At 53.8% G+C, this 24,244-nt stretch overlaps 1 protein-coding gene across 2 annotated transcripts in view; it reads right to left on the reverse strand.

The window, feature by feature from the left end:
- LOC147572849 (uncharacterized) overlaps positions 1–19,837 on the reverse strand; it is a 37,122-nt gene extending 17,285 nt beyond the window's left edge. For both annotated transcript variants that reach the window (XM_086692653.1, XM_086692652.1), the window contains exons 1-2: positions 19,155–19,837; positions 18,741–18,879 (exon numbers count right to left, since the gene is read on the reverse strand). In XM_086692653.1, coding sequence (XP_086548779.1) covers positions 18,741–18,879; positions 19,155–19,685 — 670 coding nt within the window. In that variant the 5' untranslated portion in view covers positions 19,686–19,837. The remainder of the gene's footprint in view (positions 1–18,740; positions 18,880–19,154) is intronic.
- Positions 19,838–24,244: the final 4,407 nt, after the last annotated feature.

Below are 24,244 nucleotides of genomic sequence, written 5' to 3' on the forward strand. Positions count from 1 at the left end.
CAAGTAAAAACGTAGGGCTGTAGAATGCATTCACACTTAACGTTGTGATCGACTTAAAATAGACTGCTATAAATATGTCATTTTATGTATTCCTCATGGTAACCACAGAGCAAAAACCTATAGTAGATACAGAAAAGGAAAAGAAAAAGGGATGTAAACGTAAAACTACAAGAAATCATCAGATCACAAAGGAAGAGAGCAAGAGAAGACAGGAACAGAGGAACTACGAAACAGCCAGAAAACAATTAACAAAATAGCAATAAATACACACCTATCAGTACTTACTTTAAATGTCAATGGACTAAATTTTCCAGTAAAAAGGCACAGAGTAGCTGAATGGATTTAACAACAACAACAACAACGACAACAAGACCCATCTACGCACTGCCTACAGAAGAGTCACTTCAGATGTAAGGACACATAGAGACTAAAAGTGAAGGAATGGAAAAAGATATTCCATGCAATGGAAACAAAAAGAAAGCTGGGGTAAGCTACAACTCATATCAGACAAATAGACTTTAAAACAAAGACTGTAGGGGTGCCTGAGTAGCTCAGTCACTTGGGTGGCTGACTTTGGCTCATGTCATGATCTCACAACTCGTGAGTTCGAGCCCTGCATCGGGCTCTGTGCTGACAGCTTGGAGACTGGAGCCTGCTTCAGATCCTGTGCCTCCTTCTCTCTCTCTGCCCCTCCCCTGCTCATACTCTTTATCTCTCTCTCTCTCTCTCTCTCTCTCTCTCTCTCTCTCTCAAAAATAAACATTAAAAAAAAGACTGTAATAAAAGACAAAGAAGGGCACTACATAATGATAAAAAGGTAAATCCAACAAGAGGATGTAACAATTGTAAATGTTATGCACCCAACATAGGAGGAGCACAGAAGTATATAAAACAAGTACTAACAGATCAAAAGGGAGAAAGAGATAGCAATACAATAATAGTAGGGGACTTTAATACACTTACATCAATGGCTAGATCATCCAGACAGAAAAATCAATAGAGAAACACTGGCCAGGAAATGTTGGGCTGACATGTTAGACCAGATGGACTTGACAGATACATACAGAACATTCTACCCGAAAGCTACGGAATACACATTCTTCTCAAGCACACATGCAACATTTTCCAGGATAAGTCACCTGTTGGGCCACAAAACAAGTCTTAATACGTTGAAGAAAATTTAAATCAAATCAAGAAGCTTCTGACCATAGTGGTAGGAAACTAGAAATCAATTATAAGAAAACTGGAGGGGCGCCTGGGTGGCGCAGTCAGTTAAGCGTCCAACTTCAGCCAGGTCACGATCTCGTGGTCCGTGACTTTGAGCCCCGCTTCGGGCTCTGGGCTGATGGCTCAGAGCCTGGAGCCTGTTTCCAATTCTGTGTCTCCCTCTCTCTCTGCCCCTCCCCCGTTCATGCTCTGTCTCTCTCTGTCCCCAAAATAAATAAACGTTGAAAAAAAATTTTTTTTAAAAAAGAAAACTGGAAAATTCACAAATCCATGGAGATTAGACAACATTTTACTGAACAGTGAATGGGTCAAAGAAGAGATCAAACAAGAAATGAAAAATGCGTTGAGATGAATGAAAATGGAAATAGAACATCCCAGAATTTACAGGATGTGGCAGAAGCAGATCTAAGAAATTCCGGTGATAAATGCCGACTTCAAGAAATGAAAAAACTCAAATAAACAACCTAACTCTGCACCTCAAAGAACTAGAAAAGAAGAACAAACAAAACCCCAAGTTAGTAAAAGGGAGGAAATCATCATCATCAGAGGGGAAATAAATGAAATAGAGACTAAAAAGACAATAGAAAAGATCAGTGAAACTAACAGCTGCTTTGTTAAAAGGTAAACAAAAGTGTCAAACCTTTAGCTAGACTCACCAAGAAAAACAGAGAGGACTCAAATAAATAAAATCAGAAATGAAAGATGTTACACCTTATACACAAATACAAAGGTTCATAAGACACTAGTAAGAAAAATCATATGCCAACACATTACACAACCTAGAAGAAATGGATAAACTCCTAGAAATGTACAACCTACCAAGACTGAATCATGGAGAAATAGAAAATCTGAACAGACTGACTACTACTAGTAAGGAGGTAGAATCCATAATCAAAAGCTTTCCAACAAGCAAAAGTCCAGGACCATATGGCCTCACTGGTCAATTCTATGAAACGGTAAAAAAAAATTAATACCAATTCTTCCCACACTCTTCAAAAAAAAAAAAAAATGTAAGAGGGGAGAACACTTCCAAACTCATTGTACGAGACCAGTATACAACCCTGATGCGAAAACCAGACAAGGACACCACAAGAAAAGAGAACTACAGGCCAATATCCCTGACGGACATGCATGCAAAACTCCTCAAAAAACTGCTGGCAGAACGAATTCAACAATACATTAGAAGGATCATACACCGTTGTCACGGGGGATTTATTCCAGGGATGCAAGGGTGGTTCAACATCCACATCAGTCAACGTGATGCACATTAACAAGGAAGGATAAAAGTATTTTGATCATCTCAATGAAAAAGCATTTGACAAAATTCACCATCTATGATTCAAAAAAAAAAAAAAAACTTTCAACAAAGTGCAAATAGAGGGAACCTTTCTTGACATAATAAAGACTGTAGATGAGAAGCCCACATCTAGCGTCACACTCAATGGTTAAAAGCTGAAAGCTTTTCCTCTCAGATCAGGAACAAGACAAGGATGTCTGCTGTCACCACTTTTATTCAACACAGTGTGGGAAGTCCTAGCCATGGCAGTTAGGCAAGGAAAAGAAAATGTGCCCAAATCAGAAAGAAAGAAGTGTCACTGTGTGTCGACGACACGATATTATGTAGAGAAAACCATGAAGACGCCACCAAAAAACCATCGGAACCGATCAGTTAATTCAGTCAAGTCACAGCATACAAAATTAAAGTACAAAATCGGCTGCATTTCTATACACCAACAATAAACTCTTAGAAAGAGAAATTAAGAAGACAGTCCCCTTTACAATTGCATGAAAAGGAATAAAATACCTAGGAATAAATTTAACCAGGGTGGTGAAAGACCTGTACACTGAACACTACGACATCGATGGAAGGAACAAGACACACAGATGGGAAGACAGTCCGTGCTCATGGACTGGAGGAACCAATGTGCTCAAAATGTCCATACTACACAAAGCAATCTACAGATTCAATGCAATCCCTAAAGAAATTCCACAGAATTCCATTGTTCACGGAAATAGAACAAGCAATCCTAAAATTTGTGTGGAACCACAAAAGATCTCAAATACCAAACAAGTCAATCTCCAGAAAGAAGAACAAAGCTGAAGGCATCACGTCCCCTGATTTCAAACTATGTTATAAAGTTACAGGAATCAAAACTGTATGGAACTGGCACCAAAAAACAGACACATAGATCAATGGAACAGATTAGAAAACCCAGAAATAAACCCATGCACATAGGGTCAATTAATTTACAATAAAGGGGCCAAGAACATATGATAGGAGAGGGGCAGTCTCTTCAATAAACGGTGCTGGGAAAACTGAAGTCACATGCAAAAGAAACGGGCCCACTTTCTCCCACCACACACACACAGATCAATGCAAAATGGACTGAAGACTTGAATGTTAAGACTTGAAACCATAAACCTCCTAGAAGAAAACACAGGCGGTAAGCTTCTTGACATCAGTCCTGCTGCTGATGTGTTTTTTTTTTTTTTTTTTAACGTCAGAAGCAAAGGCAACACAAACAAAAACAAAGCAGTGGGACAGCATCCACCTGCAAAGCTTCTGCCCGGCACAGAAAACCATCCACAAAATGAAAAGACAACCCGTGGAATGGGAGAAAATATTTTCAAATCAGATCTCTGAGAGGGGGCTAATGCCCAAAATATATAAAGAACTCATACAACTCAACAGCAAAACAAAAACAAAAACAAAAACCAACAATCCCATTTAAAAACGAGTAGAAGACGCAGAGCAGGTATTTTCAAAGAAGACATCCAGGTGGCAAACAGGTACAGAAAAAGGTGCTCAACAGCAGTTATCGATCATCAGGGAAATGCCAATCAGGACCACAGTGAGAGGCCACCTTACACCTGACAGAATGGCTAAATCAACGACAAAGAAATAAGAGATGTTGGCGAGGATGTGGAGAAAAAGGAACCCCTGTGCACTGTTGGTGGGAATGCAGACTGGTACAGCCGCTCTGGAAGACAGTATGGAGGGTCCTCACAAGATTAGACATAGAATTACCCTATGTTCAGCAATTTCACTTCTGGATATTTACCCAAAGGAAAGAAAAACACTAACTTGAAGACATATCTGCACCCCCATGTTCACTGCGACATTATTTACAAGGGACAAGACACAGAAGTAGTCAAGTTTCCATAAATGGATGAGTGGATACAGGAAGCAGAAAACGTGGCATAGACACACTCCAGAATATCAGCCTCAAAAAAGGAAATCTTGCCATTTGTGACAACATAGGTGGGCCTCAAGGGCATGATGCTAGGTGAAATAAGAGAAAAACAGATAGTGTATGCTCTCACTTCTATGTGGAATCAAAAAAGAAAACAAAACCATATGCTCATACAGAGAAAAGATTGGTGGTTGCCAGAGGTGGGGGTTGGGGGTGGCCAAAATGGGTGCAGGGGGTCAAAACATACAAACTTTCAATTATAAAATAAGTAAGTCCTGGGATGTAATATGCACCGTGTAACATGCGTGATGACTATAGTTAATATACCTTGTAACATATTTGGAAGTTGCTCAGACAGCTGATCTTAAAAGTCCTCATCACCAGAAACAATTTTTGTAACTATGTGTTGTGATGGATGTTAACTAGACTTACAGAGGGGATCATCTCACAGTATCTACAAATACTGAACCATCATGTGCCACATCTGAGACTAATATATGTCAATTACTTCTCAGTTTAAAAAAAATATTTTCAGTCTACATTCTTCCTTCTCCTCTTCTGGCACAAGTGTTAGATCTTTTGTTGTTGTTCACAGATTCCCAGAAGTCTTTTCATTTATTTCCAGTCTGTTTTCTCTCTGTTGTTCAGATAGGGACATTTCTATAATAGGTCTTCAAGTTTATGGATTTTTTTTTCTGTTGTCTCCAAATGACTATTCAATTTGTCCAGTCCATTTTTAGTTTTGATGCTTGAATTTTTCAGTTCTATAATTTCCATGTTATTTTTTATATCTTTTTATATCTTTCTTTTTCATATGTTTCAAGAGTGTTTCTAATTACTTGTTGAAACATTCTTTATGGTTGTTCTGGTTCTGGGGATGATGAGTGGGTTTTATTGTGTGCGCACCATTGTTGCTCTTTAAAAGCTTCTCTCTTTGTTTTTAAGCATAGAAAGAGCAGTGATGTTCAGACTCCTTCGTGACCGGAATACACAGAGAACCCACCAGTGGTTAAAAAAAAAAAAAAAAAAAAAGCCAGCATGGATAAGGACTATACACAACCAGCCTGTCCACAAGAGTTCATATAGCCTAATGAGCAGCACTAGAAAAATATCTTCCTGAACTCTCTGAAAATATGAGCTATAATTTCATTTTTTCATTATTAAAAAATGTTTTAATGTTATCTCATTTTTGAGAGACGGAGACAGAATGAGAGTAGGGGAGGGGCAGAGAGATAGGGAGACACAGAATCTAAAGCAGGCTCCAGGCTCCGAGCTGTCGGCACAGAGCCCGGTGCACTGCTCGAACCCATGAACCGTGAGGTCATGACCTCAGCCGAAATCGGACGCTTAACCGACAGAGCCACCCAGGCGCCCCTTTTTAAATTATTTTCTTATTTATTTTGGAGAGGGAGCGAGAGAGCGTGCACACGTGGGGCAGAGAGAGAGGGAGACAGAGGATCCCAAGCAGGCTCCACACTGTCACCACAGAGCCCGAGACACGGGGATTCAACTCACAAACCGTGAGCTCATGACCTGAGCCGAAACCAAGAGTTGGACGCTAACCTGACTGAGTCACCCAGGAGCCTCGAACTAGAATTTTAACTATAAATGGGTCCTTTTTCCTGTTTACCTTGGTTTTTGCCATCAGACACACGACTCAGATTTCTGGTGGGTCTCAGCACTCTTTGTAGTTCAGAGTGACAGTTTAACAAGATCCTTACGCTCTTTCGCACCTGGACAGGGTTTGCTAATTCGGGCAGCAAGGAGGGTGAGCTGGAAGGGCATTTTGTTGGGAGACCCCAACCGACGACACAGAGATCTTTCATCTTGGGCCAGGTTCTCCAAAAGTTATCCCGTAACGTGCCGAGCGCCCGCATCTGGGAGCCAAGGGAGAGGAGAGGCCGGAGCGCGACGGCTGCTTTCCAGCTCTGGTGCTCTGTGTCCAGCCCTCACCTTCTGCAGCGCCTGGTGTCCCCGAGCCCAAGGTCTCTGTGGATCTTCCTCTCCGGGGACGAAATTTCTGAACAAGGAAGTCACCCGGTGGCTGTCCTCCTTAAACCAATACAGTCCGCGCACCCCTTGGACCGTCAGCCCGCAGATGTGTACCGTGTGTGATGATGGATTCTCTCCTCTCTGGTGCCCCGGGGACCCCGCACGTCCCGTGCCGTGTGAACCGTCCTTCAGAGACTTGAGAAAACAGCCACGCAAATCATCTTCTGTGGGATTTCATTCTTTCCCGCACCTTTGGCTGAGAAAGGCCGCATAGCGTTTGTCCTGTCTTGTGACAAGGGAGCGAGCATTCGTGACCCTGTGACACTCGGCCTTGGCCACGGGCTGCCCCGCGGAGACGGGGCACGATCTTCAAGCACCTCCACGACAGGCAGTGGAAATCATCCCGAGGGCCATCCCGCAGGCAGTTCCTGTGGCTCCTGCGGTGTGAGGCCCCCCCCCTCACGTGGGCAGACCCAGCCCTGTCCCGGACAGGCCAGGCCTGCCCCTGCCCCTCGATCCTGGGCGGGGTGAGGCGGGGGCAGAGCCGGGGGCAGGCACCGTCCCATGAGAAGCCTGCTTCTCTCGGGACTTCTGTGTGGTCTCCGAGCGAGGGGCAGCTCCCCCCCACCCCCCACCATCTACCACGAGATGATGTGGTCTGGGCTCTCTCCACACAGAGCCCGCGGCAGGAATCCCTGGCCAGCCGCGTAGGGGGTGCTCCCGGGAGGAGCCTGACGTTAAGTGAGGGCGTGGTCTCCCCCAAAGGGCAGCCCCTGCCTGGTTGTTGGGGGGAGAGGGGGAGCTCTGCCTCACAAGCATCACGGGAGCCGTCCGGCCCGGTGGTGAGGGCGCCGGGAGGCTGAGCGTCAGCCCCGACTGCTCCGGGGCGGTGGGGGGGGGGGGCCTGCGGAGAGGGTGGCAGGTGTGACATTTGGCACGGTGACCTGTAGCTGTGGGCAGACAGGACCCGAGGGGTCCGAGCGGGCTCCTAGAGCGCCTGCCCCGCCCGCCCGTGTGCCCGCTGCACCAACTTCCATGACCCAGGGCATGGGTTTGACTTAGAAGTTTTTGAATGCTTATTTAGCAAAATACAGCAGTCCTTTTTCTTTAGAGATTCTATTTTTTTTTTTAATGTTTATTTGTTTTTAAGAGAGACAGAGCGTGAGCGGGGGAGGGGCAGAAAGCGAGGGAGACCCAGAATCGCAAGCAGGATCCAGGCTCTGAGCTGTTGGCACAGAGCCCGACGTGGGGCTTGAACCCTGTCTGTTCCTCCCCAAACTCGTGCTGTGTTTGTTAGCTTAGACGGTGATGCGGTTTAGGATCTGCTGGGTAAGCCCCCTTCGTTATTCCTTTATATTTTCAATTTTTCCTTGGCGGTGCTCACACCTGTATTTTTCGATGAACATTAGAATCGCTGCTCATACTCCAGAGGGCCGGCTGGGACTTGTATGGGATGGCTGTAAATCTACAGACTAACTCGGGGGACAAGTGCGTCTTTACAGTATTAGGCCCTCCGGCGCAGCGACACCACGGCCCTCCCCTTCCATTCGAAGGCTTCTCTCTGCCCTGGGGTGGAAGGTGCGTGTGTGCGAGCGTGTGCGACGGGCCCGGCACCCCTTCCTGCTGGAGCCCCCTCTTCTGGGGAGAGAGACGTTCCCAGGGGTACGATCCTCACCAAAGGGGCGAGCCCGTGAACGAATCCAGTCCCCGGCCAGCGATGGCCTCACGGCTCAGACAAGATCCACGGGTCCCTCGGGAGACGTCATGCGTGGATTCCAGGAAAGAAAGGGCTTCCTCTTCTCCGGGGTCACCCCCCACCGGAAAGAGGGGTTGGGTCTGTGGAGTGTGGGAAACTAAACGGCAAAGGACCACCGTTTGTTGAGCACTTTCTGCGTGGCGGGCGCGGTTCCCCCGATTCTCCAGAACGCGCTCCGGCAGGCCCCACGATCATCCGACGCTCAGCCCCTGGTGGACCCCGACGTTCACACCCACACTGGTGTGTGCCGCCTGCATTTCCGCTCTGAAGGCAGGCCCACCACCCCTCCCACTCCGCATACGAGGCCACGAGCACAGCGGGGTCTAGACCTCGTCCTGGGTCACACGGCCGGCCAGGGGCGGGGCCCGGATCCCCTTCCCAATCCGGAAAGTGGTCTGGGAGTCAGATGTCAGCAAGGACACCCCAAGGGGTGGTGGGGGGTGCAGTGAGCCCCACGCCCAGCCGGGAAGACAGCCATCCTCATTCCGTGCAGGAAGTTGGGGGGACTGTCCCCTGTCACCAGCGGGACACATCCCTTGGGCACAGAGCCTGGAGCTCTCGGGTGCTCTCGGCCTTGGGGGAGGGGAAGCTGGCTCTCCTGGCCTGGATGCTCTGCCCACCCGGCCTCCCAGCTTCTGCTCGGGTTGGAGACAGCGATTCATCCCGCGGGGGTCCGGGTGGGGGCCTGAGGCTGAGTGACAAGGCGGTGCCCGCGGCCCCAGGGAGGGGACCGATGAGGTTCACCTTCCCGTCCCGCACCACCCCCCTCCACCCCGTGTGAAACTCTCCTTGTGTTTCAGGTGGGCCAGTGACCGGGCTTGACCAGCCAGAACATTCTATTCCTCTCGCGGTGCTGCGCCCAGCATGGGACACCCGCGAGGGTCATTTCTGTCACCTCTTCTATGAAATACGGCTGAGAAAATTGTTTAATTCCATATTTCCGACAACCAAGATATCATCAAGATGTGCAATTTAGGGGCGCCTGGGTGGCTCGTCGGTTGAGTGTCCGACTCTGGCTGAGGTCAGTATTTCGCGGTTTGAGTTCGAGCCCCACGTCCGGCTCTGTGCTGACAGCTCGGAGCGTGAGGCCTGCTTCGGATTCTGTGTCTCCCTCTCTCTCTGCCCTTCCCCGCTCACACTCTGTCTCTCGCTCCCAAAAAATAAACAAAACATTGAAAAAAATGAAAAAAAAAAAAAAAGACGTACAATTTAGGTGACTTCTACATTTTCTTGATGTGCTTTTCACTTTTTATTTTTTGGTATAATTGAGCGTCAAGTTAACTAACAGCGTATACAGCGTGCTCTTGGTTTTGGGGTCGATTCCCCTGATTCGTCGCTCACGTACAACACCCAGTGCTCATCCCAACAGGTGCCCTCCTCAGTGCCCATCACCCGCTTTCCCCTCTCCCCCGCCCCCATCCGCCCTCAGTTTGTTCTCTGTGTTTAAGAGTCTCTTCTGGTTTGCCCCCCACCCTGTCCATTTGTAACTGTTTTCTCCCCTTCCCCTCCCCCAAGGTCTTCGGTTAAGTTTCTCAAGATCCACATGAGTGAACACATAGCATATCCGTCCTTCTCTGACTGACTGGCTTCACTCAGCATCCACGTTGCTGCAAATGGCAAGTAGTGTTCCGTTGTATATATAAACCACGTCTTCTGTTCTTTAGTTTTAAAACAGAAATTGGCAACGAAAAAGGAGTAATTTCAATTTTTAAAAATCAGAGTCAGGAAAATATTTCGTCGAGGAACTCAGATCTGCTCTTTAGCAAGGCACAGCGCTAGACTGTCCGCGGTGACTCTCTGTGTCACACTCTGGGACAGGCGCCCTCGGTGGCAAAGGGGACTCTGCAGATGTGAGCTGGGGAGAGCGTTCTGGATGACCCAGGTGGGCTCAGTGTGGCCACGCAGGTCCTTAAAAGCGGGACGGCCTCCTGCTGCGGCCAGAGAACCTGGCCACAGAAGCGGGTCAGATGGCGACGGAGGCTCCCCCTCTGTTGCTGCTGAGGGCGGAGGCTGGCGCCCAGCCGGGGCCCAAGGGCGGGGGACTCTCCAGATGCAGGAAGAGCCCAGGGCGTGGGTTCGCTCCTGGAGGTTCTGGGGAGACCCCGCTCCAGGCTGCCTCCCCTCCGGCTGCAGGTGGTTTGTGGGCAGCCTTCGGGGCTCCTGGGCCGTTAGACACTCCTGTCTCTGCCGTCACCCTCCCACGGCGTCCCCCTGTGTGTCTGTCCTCGTCTTGTAAGGACACTGGTCAGACAGGGTCAGGGCCTCCCCAACAACCTCGCCTTGACCCGGTTCCGTCCTAAACCAGGCCACCTTCACAGACACTGGGGGTTAGGGCTCCAGCATACTTTGTTGGGGTGGGCACGATTCAACCCATAACACACACGTCTCAGTACAACAACAACACTGACCGCTGGAAGGACGTTTCCTGGGAAGGATGTGTGCCGGGGGCCCTGGGAAGAAATGGAGGGGCGGGGGGATTAAGAACCACGCGGACTGCTATGAACTTTATCGTGGATTTTAAATCCTCAGCAGATCTCACCTGCCCCCAGACATCCTGCTGCTGCCCCTGGCGGGCCACCACGTCCCAGCCACAGTGACTGGTGCACGGACGAGCAACGTCCGTGGGAGGAGCTTCCCCGGGTGTGTCTAGCGGTGGGTGGGTCTGTCCGCCCCGTGGCTGGGGCCGTGGCTCCAGCCTTCTCCTGCTGCTTCCTGGAGAGAGCGAATGAGTCACCCGGGGCGAGAGGAGCCGGGCAGGGAGGATCTGCCCCCAGCGGGACCCGGCCGTGCGCAAGCCGGTCCCCTGGCTTCCCCACGTCACTTCAGCTGGCACCCTGTTACCTCCGACGAGAGGCCCACAAGCCCTCATGAACACTGACTCTGAAGTTCTGTAATTTTTTTCCCCTGAGACCTTACGCATTTCTGATTTTGTGCCGTTATTATTTTGTTATTTTTTTTTAATGCCTCTTTTTGAGAGAGAGAGACAGCGTGCGAGTGGGGAAGGGGCAGAGAGAGGGGGAGACACAGAATCCGAAGCAGGCCCCAGACTCTGAGGCATGAGCACAGAGTCCAACGTGGGGCTCGAACCCACCAACCGTGAGATCACGGCTGAGCCGAAGTCGGACGCTTAACCGGCTGAACCACCCGGGTGCCCCCCGATGACGATTTTAATGCAGCTTTTCTGATCATCCTTCCCGAGCTTAAGATGAATAGTCTTGAATTGGACAGGAGGATATTATTTCTCTGCAGAGAAAGAGAAGCCAGAAAATACCCAAATGAAACCACGCACTCACGGGATGGTCTCAGGAGCAGCGCGGGGACGAGAGGGGCAGGGCCGGGAAACCGAAGAATGATCCAGAGCAATCCCAGGCTCCGAAGGGCGGACGGAACACAGACGGGAACCACGACGGGGTCTCCAGCGCTTGAGAGGCAACGCCAGAGTGTGGCGTTCTGTGGGCGGGGTCCCCAAACGGTGAGGAGAAAGCGGCACAGGAAATAATACTTGAAGAAACCACAGCCCAAACTCCTCAAATCTGGCGAAAAACGTAAGTTCACAGAGCCTGGATCTGTCCTCCCGTCGTAAATCGAAATCGCAGACCCGGATGTCAAACCCAGAGCAAAGACTTTGAGAAGAAAACATACCAGAGGGTCTTTGGGAGCTCAGAATTACGTGCAAAAGCACAGTCCACACGGGAAAGGGCTGGTGACTCGGATGAACCCTGGGGATGAAACTGTCAGGGGAAGGACAGGAGCCCACAGTCTGGGAGGGGACGGGCCACTCGCAGACACAGCCAACTTGGGTCCCGAACAAAGAGCGCTCAAGGGCCGGCCGTGGGAAATCTCTCAACACGCGTGTTTTTTGGGAGACGCAGTCAAGGTGACCGTTGGTGCAAAACGGCGCCTCCACTCCCAACCGCAGCGTCAGCATGTCAGAAACGCGCAACGGCCCCGGAAGACGGTGATCCTACCGTGGGCACCGACCCGAGAAAGCCGAAAAGTCATGCAATTACACACTAATTATGCAAATAAAAATGACACAAAAATCTGTACCTGAAAGCTTATCGTGGCTTTATTCTTCATCCCCCCAAACCCACAAAGCCCAAACGTCCTTCAGCTGGCGAGCAGGTGAGCCGATGTGGTACACCCGCTCCAGGGAGCCTGCCCGGTCACAGGGAGGACACCCCCGCCCCCCGCTCCCAGAGTCGCTCTCAAAGGCGTTGCACTGAGAAAAACCAGACCTCCAGGCTGCACGCGGGACCCCGTGATGGAATGATGCCGGGTGGCTGCCTCTGGGAATGGGGAGCCAGGCGGGTGCCGGGGCGCAGGGCAGAGGAAGCCTCGCTACAAAGGGCTGATGCCAGGGGGTTAGCAGGTTGACTTTGGGCGTGGCAACGTGACTGTGCATTTGCCAAATTCGTACAATCCTATGCCAGAAAAAGTGAATTTTACCGCATGTGAGCTAAAACATAAACTTGAAAAGGGAAAGATATCTTCCAAGACAAATCCTGCTTCGGTGTATTAGCAATGACCACCAGAACCACATGGGAAAAGACCCCATTGAAAATCATCACAGCAGAGGGGCGCCTGGGTGGCTCAGTCGGTTAAGCGGCCGACTTCGGCTCAGGTCATGATCTCGCGGTCTGTGAGTTCGAGCCCCGCGTCGGGCTCTGTGCTGACAGCTCAGAGCCTGGAGCCCGCATCCGATTCTGTGTCTCCCTGTCTCTCTGCCCCTCCCCTGCTTGTGCTCTCTGTCTCAATAATAAGTATTTTAAAAACCCTTTTTTTCACTGTCATCAGACGATCACAACGGCTGGACAGTCTCGGGATTGGGGTCTGCTGACTATCTTCTTCCCTGTGTACTGGTCAGATTTCCGTTTCTTTTCTTTCCTCTCTCTTTTTAATATTTATGTACATAGGTACGTATGTACGTACGTATGTATTTTTTTATTTATTTAGAGAGGGAGCAGGAACCAGCGGAGGAGGGGCAGAGAGAGAGAGAGAGGGGAGACAGAGGATCCCAAGCAGGCTCCAGGCTGGCAGCGTAGAGCCCAACTCAGGGCTCGATTCCCCGAATCGTGAGATCACGACGTGACCTGAAATCAAGTGTCGAACACTTATCCAACTGAGCCGCCCAGGCGCCCCTCTCGTGTCTCTTCTGAGTCTGGTAATTCTGGACCACATCCTGGACATTTTGAGACTCTCAATCCCACCCAATATTCTAGAGAACGTGGCCGTGGTCAACCTGGTTAGGTCCAGACCACAGGTTCTGGCTCCTTCTGTGGGTGGCGGTTCCAAAATCCGCTCAGTTTCCAGAGCCTTCCCTGCATCGGTGGGGTCTACCTGGCTCGGGTGCTGTGGCGGGATCGGTCTGGGGTTTGGGTGGTGGCTCAGGTCCTGGGCTCTCGGATAGAACTGCCTTTACACAGGTCACGTCTGCTCCGCTCACGGTCCTGTTCTGGTCATCCAGAACGGTGTCCGTCCTATTCCAGTACCTGACTAGCGGCTTGCTCCGTGTCCTGTTAGCGGGGAGGCCAAGTCCCCCCCCCCCCCCCCCCCCCGTCCAGTACTTCAAGAACTGCTTCGGCCGTTCTGGGCCCTTCGGTCTTCATGCGAGTTCTGGGGTCAGCGTGTCCAGTCCCACGAAAATCCCGTGGGCACGGCTAGTGAGTCACCGCCCGGTAGTGTTGCTGAGGCTCGAGGACAATTCAGTTTTCTGGGCATTTGTGTTAAGGACGGATGCTACTTTTTCCCTTAAATGCTTTTCCTTCACCTGTCGAGATGACCAAAGATTTTTTTTTTTATCCTTTATCCTGTAACCATGGAGAAATGCATAAATACATCCATGGTAAAGCAGGCTTTCAATCCGGGGTTAAACCAAATGGGGTGATAGTGTGCGACACGGATTTTTAGTGCTACTCAGACGGTTTGCTAAATACGTATTTTTAGGATTTTGCATGTATATTTATCGGGGATTGCAGCTAAGTGTGCTTTTTCTTGCCGTCCTTGTCGACGGGCACGAAGATTTTTTAACCCTCACAGAAACGGCTAGGGAATGTTCTTTTTTGTTCTCTTTTCCAAAAGACTTTGAATAAGATTGGCATCACCTGTGCCTTGAATACGTTTAGCTAGAACCTTCCCGTAAAAAAGGCTGAGGCTAGTTTTCACGTTGTGGGAAGGTTTCTAAAACACAGGACAGTTTTGCTGTTGTTATCACACCATTCAGGTTGTGGCTCTTGCGTTTTCCCGGGAACCTGTTTCATCTATATTTTCGAACTTGTGGGCAAAAAGATATTCGCGATCCTGCCTCGTTAACTTCGACTCTGTCCTGCCGTCTGAAGCTGTGTCCTCTGTTCCAGTCCTAGGGCTTTTATTCCAATGATTATTTTAATCGATCGGTCTTGCCAGAGGCTTGTAAACTACATTAGTCTTCCCCCCCAAACCAGCCTTATTTTTGTCCTTCCTCCCCTGTACCTTCATTTTCCACTTCATTCATTCCCATTTCGTCGTTTCCCCTCCATTTCTCTCTTTCTTTTTTAGCTTATTTTTTTGAGAGTGAGCGAGCACGAGCAGGGGAGGAGTAGAGAGAGAAGGCGAGAGAGAATCCCAAGCGAGCTCTGCATCACCAGCGCAGAGCCTGATGCAGGGCTCGATCTCACGAACTGTGGGGTCATGACCTCAGATCACGACGTGAGCCGAAATTAAGAGTCGGGTCTTTAACCGACTGAGCCACCTAGGTGTCCTTTTCCCCCGTTCTCTTTGGAATTACCTTGTTGTTTTTATCTAAAGTTTTTTTTAATGATTTTAAGTTTATTTATTATGAGAGAGAGAGAGCAGAGGAGGGGCAGAGAGAGAGGGAGACACAGAATCCGAAGCAGGCTCCATGGTCTGAGCTGTCTGCACAGAGCCCGACGCGGCGCTCGAATCCGTGAGCCCCGAAATCGTGACCTGAGCCAAAGTCGGATGCTCACCCGACCAAGGCCCCCAGGCGCCCCTCTTAGAGGTTTTGAGATTTGAAAAACATTTCCGATCTGTATGTGTTTCATACAAATCCCTAAATAACTAGGTTTGACCTTGACCTTGGAGCTCTCTGAGGCCTGGGCTGAGATGTGCTCCTTCAGAGAAACCCGTTTGCCTCAGGCAGACCCGTGGCGCCCGATGGGCTCATGTTAAATTAGAATTCTGACCTTGCCATTCTCGGGGTCACGCAGAGAGTCTAAAATTCAGGCCGCAAACCCTCCCCAGGACTGACCACTGCCACGAATTCCCCAGGGATTTTAAGAAAACACCAATGTTTCCAGGACTGACGTTGCGACCGCTTCCTAGAGAAGAATGGGGATGTTTTCTGCTTCAGTGACTCACGGAGGGTGAGGCCCGTCCTGAGTCCCGCTGTCAGGCTGGGGGGGTCTCTGCCCCACCCCTACCTGGGCCCCTCTGGGCACAACATACCGCCTGTCGCCCTGGGGGACACACAGTTCAGTACCCCCCCCCCCCACCTCCTGGACTCTCGTTGGACTTTGTACCCAAGACTCAGGCTTGGCCCTCCTGGGCAGGGTCTGCGGGCCGTCCCCTGGCGGGGGGTGGCCCCAGGGTGTTCGGTCCAGCACCTCTCACATTCTGGCTCACATCAGTATCTCCCGGGGCGGCCCGCGGTGTGGTGGGTGCTGGGGGGGGGGGCGGGGGCCACCCCAGAGCCCCCAGAGGTGGGTGCGCACCCGGTCACGCACATGGGGACCACCAGGTCCGTGGTTCCGCATGAGGCCCACGCCCCTGCCTCAGGGGTGACATGCGAACTTGGGCGCGAGGACCATCTGGGTGGCTCGTGGGGACACATGCTCTGCTCACCGTCCGCATCACTCTTGGTGCCACGGAGCCAGCTCTCGAGTCCACGCGGCTCACTGATCACGTGGTTTTTATGTAAGTTCTGTCTTCTGTTTATTCCTTCTTCCTATGATCCTTTTGGGTGTGTCCGATGTGTACATTCTCGCCTTTATTATTTCTTGTTCGGTCCCGCGTTCCTTCCGGCGGTCTCAGCTGAATCCCGAAGTGTAGACGTGTCGCGTTGTCTCCGGTCGTCCAGAGTTTCAGTGTGGTTTCTCACTTCCTCTTTGGCTCAAACCTTGTAGGTTTGACTACTTGACAAGTCTACTTGACAAGTCTAATCCTAGAACGAGGGGGCGCCCGGGTGGCTCAGTCGGTGAAGCGTCTGATTCTCGGTTTTGGCTCAGGTCGTGAGCTCATGGTTCGTGAGCTCAAGCCCCGTGTCGAGCTCTGTGCTGACAGCAGGGAGCCTGCTTGGGATTCTCTCTCCCTCTTTCTGTCCGTCCCCTGCTCCTGCTCTCTCTCTCTCCCCCTCTCCTGCTCTCTCTCAAAATGAATAAATCAAACTTAAAAAAACAGACGTTTAAAAAAATAAAAGTCTAATCATAAAATGCGTATTAATTACGAGCCACGCTTCAGTGTCGGGATCTGGCATCGTAAGCATCGATTTGTGTGTGTTTCAATATATTGCCAATCTTTCTAAATGTCACATCGGGCGTGTTCTCTGCTTCAATGAAAAGTAATTGGCAGGTATGTGTCTCTTGAGTAAATCCTGTTAACTACCGCGCTCAGGTTCCCCTACATTTTCTTACCTTTGCCTCCTGGAGTGAGTCCTGCTCTGTCCCCAGCTCAGTGCCCGGAAGTTTCCAGATGGCCGCAGAGGCGGGGGCAGCCGAGTGGGCCTGGGGGGCGTCCAGAGAGGAGGCCACACGGGGGTGGGGGTGCACCGGGCTGCTGCCCCCTGAGCCTCTCCCGCCCCCACCCCGACCGCGTCCCCCAGCGTGTTCGCGGCCCCCTCCCGGTGCCCCGCGTCCCGGGGGAGCACCCCTCTGCCCTCCCTGCACACTTCCCCGCCCGCCCCCCCCCCTTAAAATGCCGTGTGATTTCTCTCTGACTGGACCCAGATCACAACTTGAAAAATGAGACCAAGTGGGCCCCACAGCAAGTCGCAGGACGGAGAACGTATGAGGTGCAGGGAAGGACAACAGAAAAGTCATGAAACCAAAACCCGGATCTTTGAAAGATCAATAAAATCAATACATCTTCAGCCCGAGGAGGAGGGGGAAATGATACATTACCAACGTCATAAATGAGACAAGGGGCCGTCGACGGGGCGTCACAGACAGCCTCGTGCTCACACATTCCATGTTCCTCGTGGGGCCCGGCCCCCGGCGCTCACGCAGCAGGTGCAGAGACAGGCTGGACGGTCCTACACGGAGTAAAGAGCCGAGCCTCCAGGCCCGATGGCCGCCCCGGTGCATGCCACCGGGTATTTAAGGAAGACGGGACACCGGCAGCCTCGGAAGCTCGGGACAGGCGGCGCTCAGCTTGTGAGGCCAGCGTGACTGATGCCAAATCAGGCAAAGAGGCTAGAGAGAGATGGAAATTGCAGTTCACACAGACCCAAAACCTTCTTTAAAAAGTAGCAAACAGAATCCGGAAACGTCTAGAAAGGGAGGTCTATCGGGACCGGGTGGGGTTTATTCCAGGAATAAAAAGGTTGGTTCAACGTTAAAAACAACAACAACAACAACAACAGCGACGTAATTGACCATGTCCACCAAGTAGAAAAAACACGGGATTAGCTCCCCAGGTGCAGAGAAAGCACAAATGTTCATAATAGAAGCTGCAAATTACGGACTGAGGGGAAGGTGAGTCAGACTCGGGGTTCAGAACAACCGGGACCATCGCGGGTGAGGACATGCGCACTCCCTCCTCTTGCAAACAGCAGGGGAACACCGCCTCCCCCTCCCCCGGTCCACACGTGCGGCGGGTCCCAGCCATGAACGAAGGGAGGACAAGCGCCCTCCTGATTTGCGGACACGACTTGCGAGCCCAGTGAATCCAGAAGAATCTACAAGCCGTTGGAATAACAAATTCAGCAAACCTAAGTGCCATGTTCGAGCCCCAAGGTAAAGCTGAGGCATTAGAGGCCGGAGTCCGCGGGCCCAGAACCGGGCCTCCCCCTCCGGCCCCGTGACACGTCGCGGGCAGTGTCACAGGACCACCTTCCCCATCCGTCAGTGGTTGAGGAGCCACTGGATCCCACGGAGGGAACAAGGAGCCTTCCCCTCGCCCACACGTGACCTCGATTTGAGGTGGGCCCGGCTCTCCGCGCGAAAGCTAACGCGCGGTCTCCGGGAAGAAGCTAGAAGGTGCTCAGAGCTGGGCGCGCAAGGCTTCTCGGATCCCTCGCGAAGCGCTAAGCGCTGCAGGGAACTAGGCACTTGTGGGCGCGGAAAGGAGCACGACCGGAGGGAGGCCCGCGGCCGGAGCGCCGACGGCCAGGACGCCTAGCGGCAGAAGCCTCGCGCCCGCAGTGCAGCAGGGGCTCCTACCAATCAGTGAGGGGGCAACAGGCCAAGCCCCGCTTCCCACGCCTGGCCACGCGCAAGGGGCTTCGAGGCCCACCCCGTCCCCCCGCAGCCGCAAAGCTGAGCAAACCGGAGGCCGGCAGCTCTCAGATCCCGCAGGGAAGCGAGCTTCCGGGGGGAGACCAATGTCCCCTCGGGAGACGGACCAACACAACTCACCGGGGCGCCCCAGGCAGGTCCTCAGCGCGCGGGGGTTGGGCGGCGTGGCGAGGCTGGGGGGGCCCGTCCTGGGGGCCGCACGCCCGTGAGAGCCTCGTGTCCGTGGGGTTTTGCGGATGGAGGGCGGGGCCCATGGATTCTGCGGGTGGAGGGCGGGGCCCGCAGGTGGAGGGAATGGCCCACGTGTTCTGTGGGTGGAGGGAAGGGCCTGCGGGTGGAGGGAAGGGCCCGCGGGTGGAGGGAAGGGCCCACAGGTTCTGCGGGTGGAGGGCGGGGCCCGAGGTTTCTGCGGGTGGAGGGCGGGGCCCGCGAGTTCAGGGCGGGGCCCGTGGGGGTCTGAGGGTGGAGGGCGGGGCCCGCGGGAAACAGGCCTCTGCAGGCTCGCCCAGGAGCCGCCAGTTAGCCGGAGCCCACCTGGCCGGCCGCGGGGCGGGACTTCCTTCCCGCAGGAGTGGCGGACACCGCGTAGGGCGGCAGCGTCTGGCCGGGGAAGCCCAAATTAAAGCCGGCTGGGATAGCGCTCATGAGGGCTGCTGGGAAGGAGGGCAGACGCCACGCGTCCCTGGGGACGTGGTCACCAGGACGCTCGCTGTCCGTGGATCGGAGGTGGCCTGACCCCTCCGGAGGCCGTTCGGTGGCCTCCACGGTGGCCCAACGCAGTGCTGCTGGGCGTGTGCCCGTGGAGACGTGGCAGAGACGTGGGATGGGGCAAACGTAGTGAAATATTAATTCGAGGGCAGGAGTGTGTGTTTTTTTCCTGTCTGATTTTGTTCGTGTAAAGTCCACAAGTGGGCCGGGCCTCTCCGGGAGCGAGAGGTCACCGGCAGGGCCTGTCCGGGTCGGAAGGAGGCGATAGTTTCTGATGTTCAGACAATGTTCCATGTTGGGGGCTGAGCGCCTGGAGGGGTCACCGAACTGCGCTGTGATTTGTGCCTCGTTTTTCATGTTTTCATGCTTCAGTGAAAACGCTCGGGAGCGGGGATAGGATGGCCGGCCTCACGCTGGAGAAGGGTCCACCTGTGACCCGCCTGTAGCCCGCGGCCGGGAAGCTTCACAGGTGCTCTGTTTTATTTTACTATATTTTTTATGTTTTATTTATTTTTGAGAGAGTACCAGCAGGGGAGGGGCAGAGAGAGAGGGAGACACGGAATCCGAAGCAGGCTCCAGGCTCCGGGCTGTCAGCACAAAGCCTGATGGGGGGCTCGAACCCAGGAACCCGAGATCATGACCTGAGCCAGAGTCGGACCCTTGGCCCACTGAGCCACTCAGGTGCCCTGACAGCTGATCTCTTTAAAATGAGGCCACAGAGTCACTGCAAGAAGTCAGAGCGTCCCCCACCATCCTGCAGCGGCGTCCTCGCTGTGGGGTCTCTCAGTACCAGGGGTGGCTCTGTGGCGGGGTCTAGGGGCCTGGTGGGGGGTGGGGAGAATGGCCCCCGAGGGAGACCCGCCTGTCCTCGGACACCTGATTTACGGTGGCGTGGGCGGGGAGACCGCGGGGAGAGGGGGCCGTGCGCCAAACGCGGCCAAGACAATTAGTTATTCGTGTGGAAAAAAACGAAATTGGATTTCTGTCTCACTCCATAAATAAGAATCGCTTGCAGACGACAGCGCGGGGCGTCCCCACGGCCTCCCTGTGTGGGGAGGGGGTGCCGAGCGCACGGGAGAGGCAGACCTTTGACTGCATTAGCGTCCAGAGCTTCGTGTATGGAAAAATAACCAAAAAAGGGGAAAGGTGGGTCATATGGTGGGAGGAGCTGTTTGCACGGATAAACCAGCAAGGGATCGATGCACAGAGCGTTGGGGCCACGGCCGCGGGAGACCTGCAGCCCGCAGAGGAGTGGGAAGTAGGTGGGGCCGAGCAGCTCACGGGGTGTGCGGAGACCCGGCCCCCCCCCCCCCGGTGGAGGGGATGGGGCACAGGTTCCGGCGCCCCGAAGTCGCGGGGCTTCCTCTCCCCAAGCCCGATGCCCGCGGACCCCTCGACCCAGCCTTCTGCTCCTCGATAAACCCTGAAGAAACACTTGATCCTGAGCCCGACGAGGCACACGCTGGGTCGTCCAGGTGGCTTTTAGTAGCGAAACCTGGGAAAGCGGCCGGATGTCCACGTGACGCGCGAACGGGTACACCTGTGCTGGGAAGCTCCCCGCCGTGGAGTTGTGCCCGGAGGCCGGACGGTGTCAACGCGGGGCACGGCGGCCCCGGCAGACCGCCGGGCGTCACGCGTGGGTCCCGCACCGTAAGCGCGAGCGCACACCGAGCCGCGTGCCGTTCTGCGCTGCGTGACCCTCGGGCGAGAGGACGGGCGGCGCCGCCTCGGGGCGGAGCCGGAGGCGGCGGACTCGGAGTGGGAAGGCACTGGGGTTCCTCGCGGTGACCTTGGGAGGGGGCGGTGGGCCTGCGAGGTCCCGTTGCGCGCACGCCCGATGACACAGAGTCACCCAGCGCGTCACATGTCACGGGACCACATTAATGAACAGAAATGCACGTTTCTGAGGCCCGAGAGTCTCGGAACAGTCCGTGTCCGTCCAGAGGAATGACGGATGCTTCCTGCCGCTTAACGGACGCACCTGCGGCGATTCCTACGCTGGGTGCTACTCAAACCGCCTTCGCTGCTTCCCGCCGGGGGGCTTGCTCTCCGCGAGCTCGCGGCCTCCCCCGCCTCCAGGCTGGACGGCACCTCGGGGGGGGGGGGGGGGGTGGAGTCTGGGCGGCCCCTGAGCGCCCGCGGGCGGGGGTCTTGCCCTGGCCACCACGTGTGCCTGCTGCGAGTCGGAGACCACGGCTCGGATCCGCCCTCCCATCCGGTCTGGGTCCCCCCTCCCCCGCCCCTGCCTCTCGGCGCCCCGTTTTGAAGGGCAGAAGCCAGCCGCACCCCGCTTCCTCTGCAGGGTCTCTCCTCACACCCTGGTTCCCTTAGCTGGGAGGCGGGGTCAGGGCTCCCCCCTCCCCCCCCACCGCCTGCCTGCCTGCCCAGCGCACCCTCCCCGGCCTGCTGTCTGTTGAGTCTGTCCCGGGTCTTGAGTCAAGGCTAGAAATGCAGCTCCGGGAGCCACTTGCTGGACCCAGGGTGCTCAGAGGGACAGCCCGTCACACAGTGTGACGTCATGACCTTCTTGGACCCTGGGCTGGCGATGGAGACGCAAGGGACGGTCACCGTGGCCGAGGAGCGAGCTCGGCCCGGTGCCTCGACCTCCCCGCGGGGCCCTGTCCTCGGAGGCTGGTCGTGGCCGCCCCGGAGATGAGCTGTCACTCGCACACCCGGCGGCTTCCCAGCGGGATCTCTGTCTCCGGGGGAGAGGAGTCTCCCCGCTCGCCGCGTGGTGCCTAATATTGCTAATCTGACGCATCTATTAAGCATATTTCCCTAAATATTTAAACACTTGCACAATTAATGAATCCCAACTAGAAAAATTAACCAATAAACTTTCCCAGATATTTAGATATTGATTATAAACTTTAATCAAATGCTTCTACATGTTTAATTAAAATCACAAGGTAAAGATACCAGATTTGCTCGAAGCGCCTTTACAACCAGGTACAGCCTACGCGCTGTGTCTCCCCACAATCCAGTGCTGAGGCCCTGACCCCACCTGACCGCCTGGAGACGGGCCTCCAGGGGGTGACACCTGAAGGGACACCCGAGCGCCCTCTCCGACCTCACGAGGACACGGCCGGCCAGGGGCTCCACCGGAAACCGGCTTTGCTGGTCCCTGACCCCATGACCTGAACGTCTGTTGCTGGGGCCCCCGGTCCAGGACATTAGTCAAGCGGCTCCAGCAGGCTAAGACACGGGGTTCATGACCGTGTGGAGCTGAGCCCACCGGGTGGCCCGTCCCGTCCGCGGAGTGCCCCTCGGTAAGAAAGAAAAGCCTTACAGTTTCTTTCGCTGAAACCAGTTACCAGCGACGCCTGGTTTTCTCTGTTCTCGTGTCGCCCGGAGATCTTTCCACGGTCGGTGGCCACGACTTTCCCTCCCACGCCCTCCCATCGGCCTCCGTGCAGGATCTGGGTTCTCCTTGAACCCACTTCTCTCCTGTATGCCTCCCAGTGAAGTGCCATGGGGGAGCTGGTCTGTCCGCGTCGGGCCGCCCCCTGCCACCGTCCAGGGGGACCTGGGGCCGTGGGCCCCTCAGCAGCACGTCCTCCTTGACAAGTAGCGTCCCCCGGAGGCGAGGGACCCTCTTCCTCCTATCGCCGTGTGCCTGGGGCTTTGCACAGACTGGCGTTGTACCCAGTGACTCATTCACCTGTGACCTGTGTGTTCCCGGTGCTGAAGGGCCACTCCCTGGGCAGTGAGCCTGTCTGGCTGGCGCGTCTCCCCCAGCCCACGGGTCTGCTTCCCAGGCCGCCGGCCGTGGCTGCAGCGGGGGGGCTGCCCGAGCGTCTGCTGCTTCCAAGATGCCCACCCTGTTCGGCACCGACGTAAAAACACACCAAATACTTGATCGTTAGGCCGACGGCAGATTCTACGTTCTTCCGATCTCCGCACACACCTCACACCTGACCTCTGCTGTGTTGACATCTCTGAGCCTCAGTTTCTCCTCCGTCACGTGGGATGACACCGTGGGTGCGTCAACCCAGGACCGGTCATTAGGACGCACGCCCCCCCCTACACGTCCTTGCCCTTTGACCCCAGGCTGCCCTTTGACCCCAGGCATTACTGGCGATTGGTGCAAAATAATCATAACGAGAGGGGGAAACCGACGTCCCGACAAAAGGGATCCGACAAAGAGAACACGCGGGGGCCAGGCGCGCAGAAGCATCACGACACACTGTGCACCCACGTGCACACACACGCTCAAGGGGAAAGTTCCGGAAGACGCGCCATCCAAAGTGCACAGCGATTATGTTCCTTTTCTTCCTGAGACTTTCCTGCATTTTCCAAATGTTTGACAATGGCTGGTATGAATAAGAAAAACAAACCCCCCACGTACGTGTGTTTTTTAAGCAGAAAACACCACCGCTGCCTCCTGCCAGGGTCGCCGATGAGAGAGGGTCACGAGCCTGGGGCCTGGTTCCCTGCGTGGCAGCCGTGGGGACCCGGGGACCCAGGATCCCAGGATGCGGCCGCAGGAAGGGCGCAGGCTGGCGTCTCTGGCCCCCTGGCCCGCATTTCACCCTCAGACCCTTGGTCAAGCCAGCCTCAGGCCAGCTCAGAAGGGGTTAAGATGTGCCACCGATGCAAATTAGGTTTAATTAATCCTTTTCATCAGTTGCAAATATACCTTCTGAACCCTATTAAAAACATGAATATGCAAATGCAGACCTTTTTAAATTCTCATTTTCAAGGACTTGGTGTTGGGGTTTGATTAGTGAATTCCGTTAACAGCCTGTAAACCTGCTGCAAAATTTAATTTCCATTTTCAGTTAAAAAAAAAAAAGGAAGAAAAGAGTCATGACGGCTGTTGGTAATTGGGCTAATTACGGTGTTACACTCACGAGACCACACAGGGAGCCCTGGCGGGCGGAGGGGGCAGCGACCGGGCAGGGGGAGGGCGGCCC

This window comes from Puma concolor, chromosome E3, assembly GCF_028749965.1.
Source record: "Puma concolor isolate L17-30 chromosome E3, mPumCon1.1.hap2, whole genome shotgun sequence".
NCBI lineage: Eukaryota > Metazoa > Chordata > Mammalia > Carnivora > Felidae > Puma > Puma concolor.